This window comes from Pseudopipra pipra, chromosome 1 (assembly GCF_036250125.1).
Source record: "Pseudopipra pipra isolate bDixPip1 chromosome 1, bDixPip1.hap1, whole genome shotgun sequence".
Taxonomy (NCBI): domain Eukaryota; kingdom Metazoa; phylum Chordata; class Aves; order Passeriformes; family Pipridae; genus Pseudopipra; species Pseudopipra pipra.
In genome coordinates this window covers 135,035,010-135,053,297 of record NC_087549.1, presented here as the reverse complement: position 1 = coordinate 135,053,297, position 18,288 = coordinate 135,035,010, and the positions used below count along the sequence as shown (strand labels likewise).

The 18,288-nt window shown below is 40.5% G+C and overlaps 1 protein-coding gene across 4 annotated transcripts in view; it reads left to right on the top strand.

Moving 5' to 3' along the window:
- Positions 1 to 803: 803 nt before the first annotated feature.
- ST8SIA6 (ST8 alpha-N-acetyl-neuraminide alpha-2,8-sialyltransferase 6) overlaps positions 804 to 18,288 on the top strand; it is a 45,068-nt gene continuing 27,583 nt past the window's right edge. Inside the window, exons 1-4 of one of the 4 annotated variants that reach the window (XM_064634490.1) lie at positions 804 to 1,095; positions 1,331 to 1,450; positions 10,668 to 10,766; positions 15,797 to 15,883. In XM_064634490.1, the coding sequence (XP_064490560.1) occupies positions 1,001 to 1,095; positions 1,331 to 1,450; positions 10,668 to 10,766; positions 15,797 to 15,883 (401 nt within the window). In that variant the 5' untranslated portion in view covers positions 804 to 1,000. The remainder of the gene's footprint in view (positions 1,096 to 1,330; positions 1,451 to 10,667; positions 10,767 to 15,796; positions 15,884 to 18,288) is intronic. The other 3 variants (XM_064634482.1, XM_064634495.1, XM_064634504.1) reach the window with 3 other exon arrangements.

Here is an 18,288-nt window from a genome sequence, read left to right as displayed (position 1 = left end):
TTGGGTTGGAAGGGACCTTAGAGATCATCCAGTTCCAAGCCCCTTGCACAGGCAGGAACACCTTCCTCTAGACCAGGTTGCTCAGAGCCCCATCCAATCTGGACTTGAACACTTCCAGGGATGGGGCATCCGCAGCTTCTCTGGGCAACCTGTTCCAGTGCTTCAGTACCCTCATAGCAATGAATGTCTTCCTAATATCCAATCTAAACCTGCCCCCTTTTTGTTTAAAGTTGTTTCCCTTCGTCCTGTCACTACAGGCCCTTGTTAAAAAGTCCCTCTCCAGCTTTCTTGTAGGCCCCCTTCAGATACCAGAAGGCTGCAATGAGGTCCCCCCCGAGCCTTCTCTTCTCCAGGCTGAACAACCCCAACTCTCTCAGTCTGTCTCCATAGCAGAGGTGCTCCGGCCCTGCTCTAGTCACCTTCGTGGCCTCCTCTGGACTCGCTCCAACAGGTCCACCTCCTTCTTACCTTGGGGACCCTAGAGTACCCCAGGCGGGGTCACTTTTATACAGTGCACGACACGTTGACTATTTTTAATTAAGAGCTATTAAAGTAGCAGCGACTTCACCCCTACTGCCACAGAGCAGGCAGGGTTGGCTACCCTTGCCGGGTAAGCCCCGCACGCTGCTCCCGCCGCCGCCCGCACGGCGCCCCCTTCCCCTATTAAAGTTCGGGCAGCTTCAACTCCCTCGCACTGCTGGACGAGCGCCCCTCAGCCTTCGCTACCGACAACCGCCCTGATCGCCGCTCCAAAGGCCGCCCCGGTCCTGCTCTCACGCCGCGCAGCTCCCTGAGCCAGGGCAGTGCCGGGCGGGCAGGGCCCCGAGCGACGGCCGCGGTGTGAGGCGCAGGGGGGACCGATGGCGGCGGCGCAGGGCTGCGGGCGAGGGGCGGAGCGCAGAGACCCTGTGGCTGCCATGGCCGCCTCCCCCTCCCCGCAGCCTCCCTTAAATACTATGGGACGGCCGTAGCTGCGGTGGGTGCCGCTGCCGAGCGCACCATGCGGGCTGTCATCGCCTTGGCCGCGGCGCTGGGCAGCCTGCTGCTGGGCGGCTGTCTCCTGCGCCTCGGCGGCCAGCAGCCCCTCCGCGCCAGGTAGGGCGGCCGAGGGGGCCTCGCCCTCGCTCCGGAGCCGGCCGGGAGGGCGAGAGGAGCGGGATCAGCCCCGCGGGGCGCGGCGGAGCCCGGCGCGGTGCCCCGGCGCGGGCGGTGCTGGGCTCGGGCGTTCGCGGCGTGCGAGCGGGTCGCGGGGAGGACAGCGGCGCCGGTCGCGCCGGGTGATGTTCCATCGCTGGTTCTGACAACTTTGTTTTCCCGTCTTGCTTGCCAGGGGCTGGCAGGAGGAGGAGGCAGGAGTAGCTGCTGTCACGCCGAAAGTGGTGCGAGCCCTCAGATCCCCCCTGACGCCCCTTCCTCAGACCGAGAACAGGTACGGGCTGCCCGCCCGCAGGTGGGTCCATGAGGACGGGTCTGCAGAAGCAGAAATTCACCTTCGCTGCAGTTTATTCTTCCTTTTGTTTTGGCAGCTTAATCAGAGAGAGCGTTAGAGGTTATTAGAGAAAATGACGATTTGCTTTTAACTGTAATGAATTATTTGCTCATGGGCCCTCTTAATGACGGCTGTCACTCTGCCGTTAGTTTTGAGCCCAATAAAATGTTGCACAGAGCAGTTTTGTTAATGTACAGTGCAAAAGGTTCTTGCTGAATGACATGTTCCAGGTATCTTGTATTCTTCTTTCCAGGAAGGTGGAGCTGGAGCTGGGTAATACTGTTACTGGTTTTGTAATGTGAATTTAGTTATAAATACAGATTTCTCGTTTAAAATCCATAGAGTGAAGGTGAGACATATGAAGCCTTTTTTGTTTGGTGTGGCATCTTACATCGTGAGAGCCCTTTTGCTTGATCCTATGTCTTGATCTTTGCATCAGTGTAGATCTTTGCTTTACAGCCTGTTATTTTATACTGTGAAGTATAATAGGATGATAGCTGGTAAAATTAGCTGTGAAACAAGTCGTGTCTTACATGCAAGCGACTGTTGTTTTCATGCTCTTGAGTCTTCACACACTGTAGGAAAACTAATAGTGCAGAAGAGGATGGTGTAATCCACACATGAAATAATACGATGTAAGAAGTAGTTTGCAAACATTTTTTGCTATTCTCTTTTATGTTATATGGCCTTTTTAACACTGCATTCGAATGACTACTATATGTTAATATATATTATGGTCAAAAACACCCAATAAAAATTAGAAAGAACTTAAGAATTGCATCTTTCATGGTAACTGTGATGTCCTGGTTGTACTGAAGTCAATGGCGACAGTGCAGTTAACCTTATCGAGGCCATCATCTCACCCACTTTACCCAAATTTGAGTCTGAAATGGCCTTTGCTTTCTCTAAGTGAATGCAAGTGATGTTAGTAACCATTGCAATGTACCCTAACAGTACATTTCTTACACATTTCCAGTGAGAGACCCTTTTGCTCCCTGCCTCAAAATGTAGAGCTTTCACAAGCTGTAAGTGAAAGCTTCTTTCAAAATTAGAGTGAAACAAAAGGAACAGAGGTATTTGGTAAATTTTGTCTGCTGTTATGTGCTTCTAGCCTGCTTCTCTTTCCTGTGCTCATTTTAACTCTTCCTTTTTTTCTCTTCTTTTCCACTTTTCATAATGTATTGGGTTTTCAGTGTGTACTCAGTTCTTCTTTCTTTTTTTAACTGTCACCCCATTCTTCTCTCCACTCTGTTTTGGGTTATGTCTGTGGTTTTCCCCTGGCCCGTCTTCTCACACTCTTCCCTGCTAGTTTCTGAGCTACATCTCCTTCCACTCAGCTCTGTGAGCTAAACCATGGAGTCAAATTGACTAGAAATGCTGGCAGAGAGCACTTCAGAGAACAGTCTAGCTACTTCCCATCTGCTGTCAGTACACTCACAAATGGAGCAAAGAAAGTGGAAGCAACACATTCCAAAGAGCTGAAAATCCATGGCATGTTTTTAACCTCTGTAATAAGGCGAGTGAGCTTGAGATTTTTAAATACATGTTTTTCCTTGTTCTACTTGGAGGATTTTAGCACCAATTTGGATCTATTTTTGGTCAACTTGAAACTGTATGACTAAGTTACTGCAAAAGTTTGACAAGGAAATAGCTCATCAAAAGATGTTGCATTTTACTCTAGCTCCTATAACTGTAGTGTCTTTGGAGGAATGGCTTGCAAGCTCAATCCCAGAGTGGGTATACTTTCTTACTTGTGTGACTATGCTCAGTAAGCTGGCCTGACAAGAGTTTGTGGTGCATCTTTGGCATATGAGGAAGGACAGAGAGCTGCTAGACTGACCAGGAGCTGTTACTTAATCCAGAGAGCAGCTAGACTGGGCAGGAAGCCATGCTGGAGGGGTTTGATCAAGGTAGCAGCTGGACTGGGCCTGGCTAAAGGCCATACTGGAGAGGTTTGATCCAGAGAGCATCTGGACTCGTTCAGGAGATTCAGACGAATCTCTCAGTGATAGAGATGAATGGTCTGGTCAATAGAAATTAGATTCCAGTTTGCAGTGGGGTTTTGCTGCAGTATCCATGAGTACATCAGAAGGACAGAAGAGTTCCTTGTTGAAACAGATTGTACAAGGGTTAGTGAACTTTTGAATTGCGTGAGGCTATGTTAGTATATTGATGCATAAAACTGGGAACAATCTATTGGTGCAGACTTCCCAAAGTATGGTTCTCTTAAATTACCCTGATCATTTGAATGGCACTGCTGTGTTATTGACGGCAATGTCCTTTTCTGCATAAGAGTAAGAGGATGTGCGTGGATGTTTCCAGGAAAGAAAAAAAAAAATCAAACCTGGTTGTTATCCTTCTTGATCTCTCACTATAAGTAATCTACACAATCTTGACGGTATCCAGCTAATCTTATCATGATTTCCTTTGCTGTTGGAGGCATATTTGTAACCAGACATCTCCTGAAAAATCTCTAAGGCCCTATTATTCTGTTGCCTCACAGTATTGAAAGCTAATCTGTTCTTTTACTTTGAGTAATTCTTCTAAAAGGATAAAACTGAGAGATGAAAGGATGAAAAGCAAGGAATCGGATCAGACTGTCATAGATATTTAGGCAGCTATTATGCACAGCAGTGTTTAATTAGATGGTGACCAGGCACCTAAAGTTCTCTGAAGATCTGCGTCTTAGTAAATAACCTTGAAGATCCTCTTACAGGACACTCCTTACCACTTTGTCTTGTTAAGTGTTAAATAACTTGAGCAATGTGACTGCCCCTAGAGTGTGATGCCCAGTTTTTGTCTTGAATTTATTTCCCAGCCTGTTAGTAGGGTTTTCGTACTGAAAAAAAGGCCACTGTTAGTAAGATCTGTCTAATAGTCCCCAGATTTATTAATGAAATCAGTATAATTTACACTGCAATGCTATGGTTTTCTGGCAAATTCTCATGTCTCTGCTTAATCCCACCCTCTCAATTTTTAAGCTGTAACTGCAAGTACAGCTTAAACTTTTTTAAGCCAACAGTACAACCAAATGAAGTAGTCTTACACTTTTCCCACCTTTAGACACTTGGTCTTCCCTTCCTCCCTCCTTCCCTTCTCAACTGTGTTTGTGCCAGCATATTTGTTTTTGTAGTCACAGCATTAATAGCAAATCAGAAAGTTCAATACTGCTAGTGCTTATCAGGGGAAGGTGGCAATAATAAGAGGAGATAGGTAGTCTTTTCTTTGTTATGAGGCTCAGGGTGTGCTATGTTAAGCGTAGACAGAAATTCTAGCTCCTTTTGTACTGCTCAGAATATATAGCAGATAAATAATGCTGGCTCCTGCAGGGGAAGTGAAAATAATTTTCTCAAGCACTATTTATATATCCTTTACCTACAAGTAGCAGCAAGGCAGCAGTACCCTGAAGAACTGACCACCTCTGTTATTCTGTTTGTGTTGCCAGTTGCATTCACTTACTATTTCTGTAGCTTGCTCTGGTTTTGCATGTCGGAGGCAAGCACAGTGTAGAGACTGTTGGGGTAATTGAACAGTGGGAGGAAGTGATTGAGAAGCTATGAGTAAACAAGTTAGTATTAATACAGTGTTCCATAGTGTTGATTTCTCCAATTCCTCTCTTAGCAGCATATCTTTATGAAGGCCTAGGAAATGAACAGCTATACTTAATTAACTATGCTACAGAGACCTGTACATTCTGTCTCCTGTCAAAATATTGCATTTGGGCACTCAGAAGGGAAAGAAGAGACAGGCTAATACCACAATTATGAACAGTAGCCTAGTGTATTGCACAAATAATTTGCTACAGTTTAGATTAGTCAGCAGTGGTGTCCACTTCACTAATTTTACTGCTGTCTTAGTGTTTTGTTCCTTCATTCCCAAGTGATGCATACAGACATATTTTAGGAGCACATTTTAAACACATGCCTCATGTATTAGTTCTGTCTAAATGAATAGGTGTTCAGTCGAAAGCTGCTGCCAGGACATATTTATGTTCTGACAGTGGTGAAAGGTTTCCCAGACTTTCTGTTTACTTGGTCCAAGTGAAACTGCTCTGTCATTCTGTCTATCGTGTGCTATTGTAACATGATTTTAGTGTAAGTACCTTATTCTTTTCACTTTACCCACCATGAGGCTCTGAATGTTGCTTGTCATGTTACCTGCCATGCGATTTACAGATTTGGTAAATAAAGTGTCTGATGTTATGTATAACTCTGGTGAATGCACTGGAGGGTCTTTCAAATAATTTAAAATTGCAACTTGACTTAAAGACCTGAGTTAGCATTTCTTGGATAAGCAAAACCTGCATGGGAACTTGAACAAGGATAGTAGGATCAGTCTCTTTCACAGTTACTGTGATTAATGTCTCAAGACAAATTCTTACTCCCATGGTTTGATAAAGCCATTTTTATAGTCCATTTCACCAGGAATTTAAATTGTGTATTGCCTTATTACTCAAGGTGTTGTGAATTTTAAAAACATCACTATATTCTTCTTATCTGAAGATTAATCTGAAAGAGCATCAAAGACAGAACACTTAAAAGCACCCTTCCTAGGGAAGTATGGATTACATTTTTTTAATAGTATTCAACTAATAGATGATGCGATTCAAATATAAATTAGTCTCTTCAAGAGAGAAATTAAGACAGAAGGTATTCACATTCTGGATAGCATTTTTCAGTGCCCCTTTGGTAGAAAAATATGAATATGCAGTTTTGCATACAGAAGTTATCCGTTTCAGCTGGAGATGCTCATCAGGAATATGTTCAGAGTTCCTGTGCTGCTTCAAACATACAAGAGCAAGAAGCTATAAAAAAGAAAGAGCAACAAGTAGATCTGCTGGGAGTGGAGTGTATAAAGCCAATGAGTGGGATTATCCCTTACTTTCAGTGTGGACTTATTAGGGAGGTGAAATTCTTGTTACTTTCACTGCCGCCAGACAGTCCAGTTATGAGCTCTTTGAAAATCTCATCTCACATTCTTTCAGTTGTTTCCAGCTGATTTTGTGGGAATTCTAGAGGAGTGGTCTTTCAGTCTTGGGCTTATCTTTATGTTATGGTACAATATACAGCACTGTATTTCCTTTTTCCATCTGCCTTTTTTTTTTAATTTCCCTACCATTTATCTATCTTATGCCCATCCCTTTTTCTACTCTGATAACTGTTTGGGGTTGACTTTGGTTTTGTTTTTAAAGGGTTTCCCTTTTCTTTCCCTCCCTGCTTCCCCAGAATTCCATGTTAACTGATGTACCGCTCTGGTAATTCCCTGCACTAAGGCTCCCCATTGTCTCAGGACAGAATGCTACAGGAGCAGCAAAAGGGACCATGGACTTTCCATATGGTTTCTCTATTTCTTATTCTAAAGGTGGATGTTATCCTTCTCTTAAAAGAATTTTACAGTTTAAAGATCTGCTGTTTTCCTGAGAATAAGATATAGAATAAAAACATGCTGATAAATATGGCACGTGATCTTAATCTACTGTGGATTTATTAAAGTACAGATGGTGTACTTTCTGAGTTCCTAGAATTACCATAGGAAGTATGTGGTCCTCAAGCTGTTTGTAATGATTAAAAAAAAACCCTCTGTTTTTCAGATTTTGGCCAATGAGGTTGGCTTTGAGAACATCTAAAACCCTAAGGGAAATGCAGCTGAAATTTCTCTGTATCATCAGTTTTATGAGTTCTACTCAACAGAATATAACATGGTTTCTACTTCAAGTTCTCATTTAGCTTAATAGTTTGCAAAATTAGTTGAGTGTAGGCTGTTATGTGCACTGTTAGGCATATTATCTGATTTCATTGCAGAAGTTTTAACGCAGTTCTAAGTATTGAACAAAGACTGTCATCCACTAGGTCAGGTGAATTCGTTTAGTGATAAATGTTGCCTAGCATAATTGTCATAAGCAATCAGAAATTTAAATCTGAGTCTGATGTCTGCACAACTCTGCCATAAATAATGCAGTGGAAGTCTGGACTGCCCCTTGCACACCCCTTTTTATCTGAATGCAAAAAGATTTCACGCGTGAAGCAGAGGCCACTCTGCTTCAGAAATTTATAGATTTAACTTTTAATAGAATGAGTCATTGTTTTGCATTGTCTTGCACATAAAATGTCTTATTTTCATACCTTTTTCACCATATGAAAAGCATGGAGTAAATTTTGTGTGGAAATAGCCACAGAAGAAGCATTTCGGTTATCTACCATGTGTCTGCATTATATGAATAAACAATTTTGATTAAAATGCCTGTCTGGTTTTCCCTACAGTTGTGTCATTTTAACCAATCTTTACATGTGTCATGGAAAGGGAAGGAAAGACTCCTTGTTCCTTTTTTCTCCCCTTGATGGCTGTAAAAGTGATAGTGAGGATTTAATGACAAAACGTCAGGGATTTATTTTGCTTATTTTTTTTTCTCTGAATTCTTCCTTTTAGAATTTTTCAAGTCTTGAAAATGTGTGCATAAAAAAGCAATTACTTATAAAAAAACGAGGCAACTTGCTTGTGTTGATCTTACATATTTGAAAGGACTAAAAGTCTGTTGAGCAAAGCTTGTATTGGAGAGAATATTTATTCGTAGCTCCACAGACCTCAGGACATAAGTTATTAGGAAGCTGTAAGGGCATGGTAATGATTTTCTGCACCGAGTTGAAACCCACTTCTGAAAGAATGTTGGTTCTCCACCGATGCCTGCAAATACACCTCTCAATGAGCTGATCAGATCTAACGGCCTGCTCTGACTTGGTCATCCCAGCAGGCTTCGTGTGTTAAAGAAATTCTCCTCTGACCCTCTCAGGAGGATGGGGGCCACTTCTCAAATCAGCATCCAACATCTTAGGTTTTAGTTATAATGAAAGACTTTTTCTTTTTTTATTTTTTAAGATGCTGTTTAGGCAGCTAAACTTTGCCTGTAGCCATTTCTCTTACTTTGAGCTGCAACTGCAGAATAATCATTTAAGGTTACTGAGTTAGAGAAGCAAGAGAGAGGAAACATGATTTAGTGCTAACTAAATTTGTTTGGTAACTGGAAAGGGCCTACCATGTTCTTCAGGGCCTACCAGAATCATTCAGACCAAGCTGCAATAAATCTGTGTGCGTAAATGGCATAGGCAGAATATTTGCTGGCACTTGCTGTGTGAGATCTGCTGAGTTGTTAGCTCTGAACTGTGTGCTCTGAGAGCCTTCTGCCATTTGTGTGTCACTCCTTGAGAAGGAATTAAATAAGGAGCTGCATACAAAGGCAGCCAAGGAGCTCTCAGTAGGCAGTGTGAGCTGTTACTATAAAGTCACTGCAGAACTGAAAGGGCAGAGATGTATGTTACGTTGTCTTACCGTTGCCCTCAAAAAGGGATGTGCACACTGGATACTTCCTTAGGGGCACTAAGTGTATACTGGGAAAAAGTTCTTGATGGTGGAAAGAAAGGAAGAGAGCTCCTGTGAAGTGACTGATTCACTAGAACATTTGTGTGCAGTGGAAGGAGGAGGAAAGATGGTTCATTCCTTTTCCTCCCATCAGCTATGAACATGACAATCAGTTCAGTAGCAAAATAAACAAGGATATGTTCTTCTCTTTCTTCTTCAGTCATTCTTCTCATTTGAAGTGTTTAAAAAGAGAAGGCTCAGAGGGGACTCTATTGATACCTGAAGGAAGAGTTCAAAGAGGATGGATCCAATTTTTTCTTAGAGGTGCTCAGTGACAGAACAGAGACAGTGGGCACCAACTGAAACACAGGAGGTTCCCTCTGAACATCAGGAAACACTTTTTCACTGTGAGAGTGACTGAGCACTGGTACAGGCTGCCCAGGGAGGTTGTGGAGTCCCCATGCTTGGAGATATCCAAAAGCCATCTGGACACAGTCCTGGGCCACTGTGTCTAGGTGACCCTGCCTAAGCAGGAAGATCGGACCAGGTGACCTCCAGAGGTGCCTTCCAACCTTGGCCACTCTGTGGCTTGAAATGGCATCTTTCCCAAGTAAGGTCTTCAGAATCAGCTTGTCAGAAATCTTCTTGCTAAGTGATTTATGTTTATCCATGTTTTAACAGATGAAGGCAATGGAGTTTTGGTCCATTTCACTAAAAGCAGTGATGGTTCAGAAGCAGAGTGCATTGTGTACAAAGTAGGAAGACCCTTTCTCTTTGTGTGTGAGTGGCTCTGTACCAAGATGTCTCAGTTCTCTGTTTCTAAGAACAGCATGAGTTCTGTTCTGTGCTGCAGCTCACACCCAGGAGTGAATGACACAGCATCTCTGTCTTCTGCATTTCTACTTCTAGTTTGGACAAACAGGTTGCAACGTCCAAGTGCTCTGTAAATAGTGAATCAGTGGAAAGAACCAAAAAGGAGAGGGAGGTGGCAGGGAGGAAGATGGTGAGGGGCAAGGAGAATAAAAATACTGGAGGAAAAATCTTAATGATAAATGACAATCCACACAGCAGAAGGCTGATGGCAGAAGAGGGTGATTATATGAGATGGAACATAGATAGGGGGTGAACTGAGGTGAATGCAATGAGACCTTGGTATCTCAGTCATTTAGTAATTTACATCTCAGTCTTTTACCAGGGCTGCCAGAGCACAAGGACCACACAGGAGTTTGGTGAAAATAAGACAGGAATTAAAGATCAGTATCTGGCACTTGCCTTAGTTCCTTTTACAAATATTTACCCTCTCTGTGTAAATAAAGAAAAAACAAGGCAGGAAGTATTACACTCGAGTCAGTAAGTTAAGGTCCAAGTACAAAGATCCACTTCACCTGTGGTGTTTTCTGTACATATTATATTGGCTCTGAACATTGCATTTCGTCAACAACTTTAGGAAATCACATCTGCTTAATATTTTACTAGTGAATATTTTAAATATCTTCAAAACATGATGTACAAGATGCTTCCATTTAATTTATTTTTTTTAAATTACATTTGCTGATTACAGGGTAAAGCACAAAATATAATTCTGACTATGAAATAGAGTTCTTTCAAAGAATTGAACATTTTGTAGCTCCTAGCAGCAAACTCCCCTTTTATAACAAAAGCTTCACAAAAGCAGTCAATAAGATTTGTTTGGTAATGTTTTCAGCTAAATCAACAGTTATTAATCTTATTGTCATAGCAAAGTAAATGTGACAGCATTGTTAGAATATGTTCTCTCTTTTAACATTTGTTGCTTTATCTTCTACTCCCCTCCCCTTTTTAACAGAACAACTGCTAATAAAAATGGAATTTACCAGTTTGAACAGGCTTCAAAATGTAAGGCAATTCAGGACAACATTTTGTCATCATCTATCAAGAAGAAAAGGTAGGTGTTTTCTGTGCTTTCTGCTTTGTTTGTTCTGAATTGAAGGATAAGAGATTGTCTTTTTTACGTAACTACTGATATATTAATCTGGAGCTATACAACAGGAAACTGAAATTATTCAACAAATATTTTCCCCATTTTTTCTTATACATGAATAAAATTTATTCAAGGTTGGATTTTATTTTTTTTATTTTAACAACATAAGTCAACAAAATTTCTCCTTGTCAGTTAGCAACATTATATTCCAAATTATTCCCAAAAACATTGAGTAGAATGTGTGAGGTCACTTTAGAAAGTGACGCTTTAGAGAGTGATAAGAATTTGAGCAGGGCTGATATCAAAGTTGGGGGGTTTTCCATGTCAGAAAAAGACAGAACAGCAAGTTGAAACCCAAAAAATTTTTCTGTTCTCTCCTCACTTTCTCATTGCATTTAAAGATCTTTCACCTGTTTCTGTCACCATACTTCCAGCATTCTCTCTTTACTATTACTATTTCTCTATTTATTTCTCCTTTCTCCCCCCTCCACTCTCTATAATGTCTTCTTCCATGAATATTTCACCTCATCAGCAACACTATCATTAACGTTTTTACTCTTTTGAAAGGTGGAACAGTATGTTAGTGAGAACTGAAACATAGACTGGCAAACAGAGGTCAAAGAATGCTGAAAACTTAAGTGTTTGACACCAAGATAAGGACAACCAGTCAGTGTATTGCCTTCAAAATCCACTTAGCAATATATCAATGCTGTTGTTTACCCCACACTTTGCAAAGATCTACAGGCTGCAACAATGGAGATGAGCTCTTCATATCGAGAGCATTTTGGAGCTGAGATTATAGCAGAAACTTTAGAAAGTGCAAGATGTTTATTCTGTGGCTAATGATAAAGGGACGGCACCATTTAATGAGGCAAAAGAGGAATTGGGAGCGAAGGAGCAAGGGATTGCTTTTTGCCACAAATATTGTAGCTACTGCCCTTCACTGAGAGGAGCTGTAGGGATCTTTGTTGCTTTTTCAAGGTGTGACCCACGGACATGGTATATAAATGCCTTATATTGCAGTTCTAGCCTTTCAGGGATGTTCTGGACACTCTTGCATCTTAAGTTGGCAGAAAGGGAAAAAGTTACTAGTTTAAAGGTTGTCAAATGATTTGATAGTAAAAAATGCTATGTAAGTGGGAAGTTATTATAGCAGGTATGCGCTGGTGGTGATAAAAAGCCTGAAATAATGAGTTTGGCTGGCAATTTTCCATTTTTATTCTAGAGCAAGTGCTGTGCACACTGTCCTGAGGGTTTTTAAAACTGATAGGTTTTTTTGGTAGTAGTAAAGTGTCCAAAGGCAAAATGGATCCTCCCCTTCTCTTGCATATCCTACCATTGTATTTCTTATTTGTTTTTTTTTCTTGAAGATAAGCTGCTAAGTAGGAATATATCCTTTTTTCACTCCTGCTGCTCAGTCTTCCTTCTAATTCAAATAGTTTTTTAACAAGTAGGTGTTTAGTTTTAGCAAGTAACCAGTGGGGCTGCATCTGTCTCTCTCTTCTGACATTTTACCTGTTGTCTCCATACTATCCCAACACTTCTGTCCCTGCTGTTGTCCTAGAGATATCTGCCAAAAATCAGAAGATACTTATATTTTGTCATATTTTGTCATTTTTTGACTTTGCATAATAATTCCACCTTAGCCACTGCACTTAATGTAGAAGGTCACTGTGTACCTGACAAATACTGCAGGCAACAAAAAAAAGTGGCTTCCAGATGTTATTTGTCAGTAAGTCTCATACAGTATGAGTTTTCTATGACAGGAAGTTATTATAATGGTTGTGGTGCAGGTGGCAAACAAAAACAGGACAAAACATGTTTCATTCACTATTCTCAGCACTGTAATAATTGTCTTGTCCAAGTATTTTTATAGTTCAATTTACCTAAGCCTTTTTATTTTAATAATAAAACCCTTTTAGCATCAGTGAATATGTGCTGTAGGCTCCTGGGTGCCAGTGGAAATATATGTATTGTCCCAGCTCTTTAAAACGGATCAGTGGAGAAAATGACTGTCTGGGTTACAGCAGAGCCATGAAATGATTCCCTGATGACCTTCTGGTCTGATTCCATTGGAGGAGTGAGTCCCCAACGCTCCTTTAAAGCAGGAAGTGTTAAAATCGGCTTTCTGAGAAGAAAACAAAGCTTTCTGGGCTGTAAACCCAGCTGCAGCAAATCTCAGAGCTTCAATTTGGGTCTTAAAAAAATTATCTATAGGAATATTGTGTGTATTCAAGTAGAGTTCATTTCATGGAAGCTTCATATTGATGTGAGCAGATGCCTTGCAGAGCTGCCACAGTTGGGAACTTCTGTCCCCCAGGACAGCGTGCTGGGATGTCTCTGCTCCCTGTAGCACTGTGCCAGCTGGCAAAGATGAGTTCTGACAGTCTGGAGTGCCTTTGTAAGTCACAAGAAGAGCTAAACTGGATGCACAGGGAGAGCAGTATTCTGACTTGTAAAGACCTGGAAGTGGTGCTTTTCTGGGTGAGCTGGTTAACCTCTGAGCAGGAGTCATTCCATCCAGCAGACAGCAGTGGAAAAGCTGCAGTGTTCTTGCCTTTGTAATTGATGTTCTTACCCTGTGTGCATCTTCTGTTATATGTGTAAGAAGGTCCTTAGTTTCTGACAGTGAGTGCCTGTGTTTCCCATGAGCCCTCAGAACCAGCATTATGGACGATGTTTTCATTTTTCTCCTTACCAAATGTTTCCCTGCAACTTGCTAATAACTTGTCAGTCCATGAAATTTCTTTCTGAGCTGATGGTAATTTTTCTTTTAATTTCTGACTCTGATCTTCATCTTATCAATGTCTGTAGGCTAGACTTTGTTTTTTCTATATTTTTTTTCTCCTGGATGATGATAGCCTAAGTAACTCTTCGTGCTCTGTTATCCTGTTAATTTTTGGAATTTCTTCATAAGTCCCAGCACCTTAGAGTTATTTGTTGTTTAGCCTTAAGGAATAAAACTGGATGAGTGATTCAACATCAGAATAGGCTATTTTGGTCCTGTGCTTTTATCTCATCCTCCCCCCATATGCACTCCCTGCCCTGGCCTGTGCTGGTACTGACACTTCTGTGACCTCATGGTGAGTCAATTTAGGTAGCAGCTTCAGCAGGAAAGTAGTTCCATTTTCTCTGGCTGCAGTTCCAAGGCTGATAATGCAGCATACCAGCAGGCAGCTGCCAAAATAGGAGGGTCTTGTTCCCAGTTTTTCCACTCCCATTACTCGTTGCTTATACTGGATGTGGTGTTTGATGGAACCTCTCTTGATCTGGTTTAACACAATGACTAAGAACAAAATGTATGTGCATATTTTTTCCTTCTATTTTTTTTTTTGGTTGGTGGGTGAGTTGGTTGGTTGTTTTTGCTGTGGTAGTAAGTTAAAGTGGCCTATGGAAGAATTTGGCAAGTGCAAAAACTGGCCAAAGGGAAACAGAGGTGGAATCAAGTAAGTACCAGCTGTGACACAAGGGAGAGAACTGATTTGGAGTTGGATTGGAAAGAGGAGGAATGTACTGCACCAGGTCAGATCAGCTACAGCTGCAATGAAACTAGTTTGCTCTTATCCCGCTTCTGCCCAGTCATTCCTCCTGAGTTGTGCAAGGGCTCAGTAAAATCAGTTTAGTCATAATCATCTAGTTCCTATAAGAGTTTTCTAAGTGTGGAGGATGAAAATCACACATGTTGTCGCAGATGCAAACTTGAGCCAGAGACCAGTTCTAATGCAGTATAATTTATTTTATTATATTCATATCATTTATTATATTGTACTCTTAGCAGTATCATTTATTTTTCCAAATTGGATATGATTTTGCTCAGGGATAGTTACCTTTAGCAGTTACCTTTAGCAGTTGCAGTACTTTTATGAAGGAAACAAAAAAGAGATCTGTTTTTTTCAGATGTTGAACACAGAGAGGGAGGGAAGCTTTCAGATCACTGACCTGTGCTGCTGCAAGCCATCACAGTCTTCCTTTTTATCAATTCTCATGCTCCATTTAAAAAAAAGCAGGGTTTCTTGCCATCCCAGTTCTTGTAAAACTATTCGCAATACAGACTTGTAAGTTCCAGCTTAAATACAGTAGTGATCATTTGGGTTTGGGCCAACACTAAGCTATTTTTGCTAAAATAATACATGGTAGATATTTTATGGAGACTTGAGTACCACAGAATTCTTATTCATGGCGTCCATACCATCTCTTCTTCCCATTCCCCCAGTCCTCTTTATAAGTCAGTTATTGTTTTTTACAAACTGTATTATGAGCCAAGCACAAATGGGAGAATTAGTAACATTGAACCTGAAAGGAAAAAATGTATCCAATCTTTTGACTTATGTGTTATTAAGTATTTCACTTGGGGACAAATTTAAATCTCTTGAAAGGTTTAAAAGGAGCAGAGAGCTCTTTGGTTACATGTAGCAATGTACATTGCTACATGTGCTGGTTGACGTAAAATAGCAGATTGTTTTATTTAAGAATAATTTAAAGGAAAACTTCCATCTGCAAATATTGGTCTATAGTTTTAGATGATTGAATTGAGCTTTATAAAGTAAATGAAAGAAAAAACATAAGAAGTGTGATGTTTCATCTTGACTAGCAAGAGCCACTTTTCAAAACATTTTTGAAATTTAAACCACCGAGTACAAGAGTGTTTTGTATTATTTTGGGCTTTTGCACTTGAGATGGTTTTTAATAACTTAAAGATATTTATGGTTAATTACTTAAGTTTGAAACCAGTGTACTTTTGAAAGTTTCTGAAAAGAGAAGTTCATTAGGACATCACTACTAAGAAGAGATGTTTAATAGGTCATGCTAATTAAATGAGGATAGTACTGTTAAAAATTACAAAAATAAAATAGGTCATGGAGTTCTAAAAGCAATCTATTATATATGCACCATGCACATTATTATTAATGCATGCATCATTTGAATGTTTTAGAGACTGCTTCTAAATATACATACATATAAATTCTACTGTTTGATGTTGTTTCCTTTTTTAGATATTCGGAAGATTATTATCTTCACATAGTTACAAAACTGCAGAACTGCACCTGGATAAGGAGACCAGAAGAATCTACAAAATTCAGGTAATTTTCATTGACTTATGTAGAAAAACTGTTTAACCTAGACTTTTCTAACAAGCCATAAATTTAAATCTTCCCTTTTAAACAGATAATTTTGTATTGCTTTTACTAATTTCTATGATTCTTTTGATGCTGGGGCTCTTCTTGTTTGTTGGAATAGAACTGTGCAAACTGAGTAGAAGAACTACATAATTGAAGCAATATCACCTATCTCCACTACTCAAGTAGAATAGATTAAAATATTCGTGGCACAAAACCTTCAATGTTAGAAAAACTCCAAACAATAATGTTATTTTGTCCATCTGATATAGCACTCTGGTAAAAGACTATGTAATAAAGCAGTGTATTTCTTACCCCAAGACTATTGCTTCTATTACAGAAGTGCCCAAGGCACTCATTAGGTTTGATGCTGCATGTCATGGCCCCTGAGCACCTCAGCACGTGGTTACATCTGTCCTTGTTTGGGGTGGCATATAAGTACATGCTCAGTAGGAACAGTGATCCCTGAAAAGCTTAAACTCTCATTCAGAAATGTTGATTTTAAAGAACAGCTTCACTGTGCCATCCCTATTTTCTCCAGGGGAAAAATCTCTATTAATTATATTATTACATGAGTCAGATTTAAAGATTCTGTCACAATCTTTAAAAATCAATGAACTGGCCTACCTTCCAACTCTTTAGAGTTAACTAGCATTGAGAACTTAATATCCCCATGCTCAGCATGATACCTTTAGAAGAAGTAGTTTGGGGGGGTGGGAGCAGGGTAAAGGATAACATAAATTGTAACATAAATTGCTGTGTTTCCTGTGTATCATAACTGACTAATAGTGTTTCCCAAAGCTGAGGTAGGGGTATACACAAATTTAAGGTTTTAGAAACCTTGTGTTGACTCAGGCAGGCTTTAGCTGTGCACAAGGATATCAGAGCACTATAAGGAGCTGTAAAGCAGCCCATTCTGTCTCAGAATTTGCTACTGCTTCTGTTGTTCTGGATGTATGAATCAATGGCAGAGTAGCCACTCCTTGGTCCAGCTGGACCTCTTCATTTATTGCTTCTGCAATATCCCTTCCACTGTGCTGACTTCTACATCTTCTAGGCCTACTGGAATCAAACATCCAAACCATCATATAAGACTGTTGGATTTGAAGTACAAGATGCTTACTGTTCCTCATGTTGTCTTTGGCTTCCAGCAAGGAGTGTGGGTCATAAGTAGTGAAGATGGGTTATACAACCAGTGATCAAACTGAAAATATTCAAAAGTGGAAACTATGGGCTGCAGTAAGCCACCAAAAAAATGTGGCCAGTATGTACATTGAGGTGATCTTTCTAGCTTTAACTTAGCTCAAATACCAAGCAAAAAAACCGTATTTTTAAATCCATGGTTCTGCACAGGCTGGACAAACTTGTTACTGATTCCACATTCCAGGGCTGTGCTGTTATGGTTTCCTTGGGTTTTAACATCCAAATTAGCTAAAGTGTTAGCTAGGTCATAGATACACAACCCATGCTACAATTCTGATGACAGTACTGTATATTCTTATGTTCCTGAAATTTGATCTGATTTGATGTCATCCAAGAATTCCATTGGTAGGACCAAGGACTGGTACTTTTGTGTAGGGCATTATGGATGATTGTTTTACAGAAGATGGATACTTTTGCATAGGTATTTTCTTTCTTTTTCTGTCCTCAAACTCTTTGCTGTTGTTTTGTGGAAATAGGATATTAAAATTTTACAGTTGCCCTTCATCCCAGACCATACTGGAGACTTTCAAGGCTCTTAGCAGTTGGTCAATAGAGGCTTTAAAACAAAGGTTTAAAAAATAGAAACATTTAAAATTTACTGTCTAAATCTGTATACGGTCCATGCTTACAGCATTCCCAAACTTATTTATCAGACTTAAGCCCAAGAGCCTGATCTAGGTTTGCAAGGACACTTTAGATGAGAAATGATGCATTGACAGAGCTCTGTGGGGAACAAAGTTTCTAGAATTGTGGTGAAATAAATTAATTAATAATCCATGGGAAGTACATCTCTTCTTTTTTCTAACTTACCCTCCTGTTAGTAATAGCTGTATAATGCAAATATTATACAGTTCTAAAAATTTCATTAAGTAGGTAGATAAACACACCCATTTTCAGAAGACGAAATTAATCTCAGAGGGGCTGTGCAGCAGGGATCAGGTACTACAGCCAGCCACCTTTAGGAGGGGGACTTGAAGCTGTCTGTGTCACATTAGTCACCTGCCAGTGCCACCAGAAGTCTGCCTGCTGACTAGACTGCAGAGAAGCTGCTTGCCTGCTTTTCCTGTTTGCCCATCTGTTAAATGGAGTGAACACTTAGATGCTTCTCGGGCATGGTGTCAATTTTATGACATCTCTCTATTATCCTGAAGTTCTGAAGGACACAC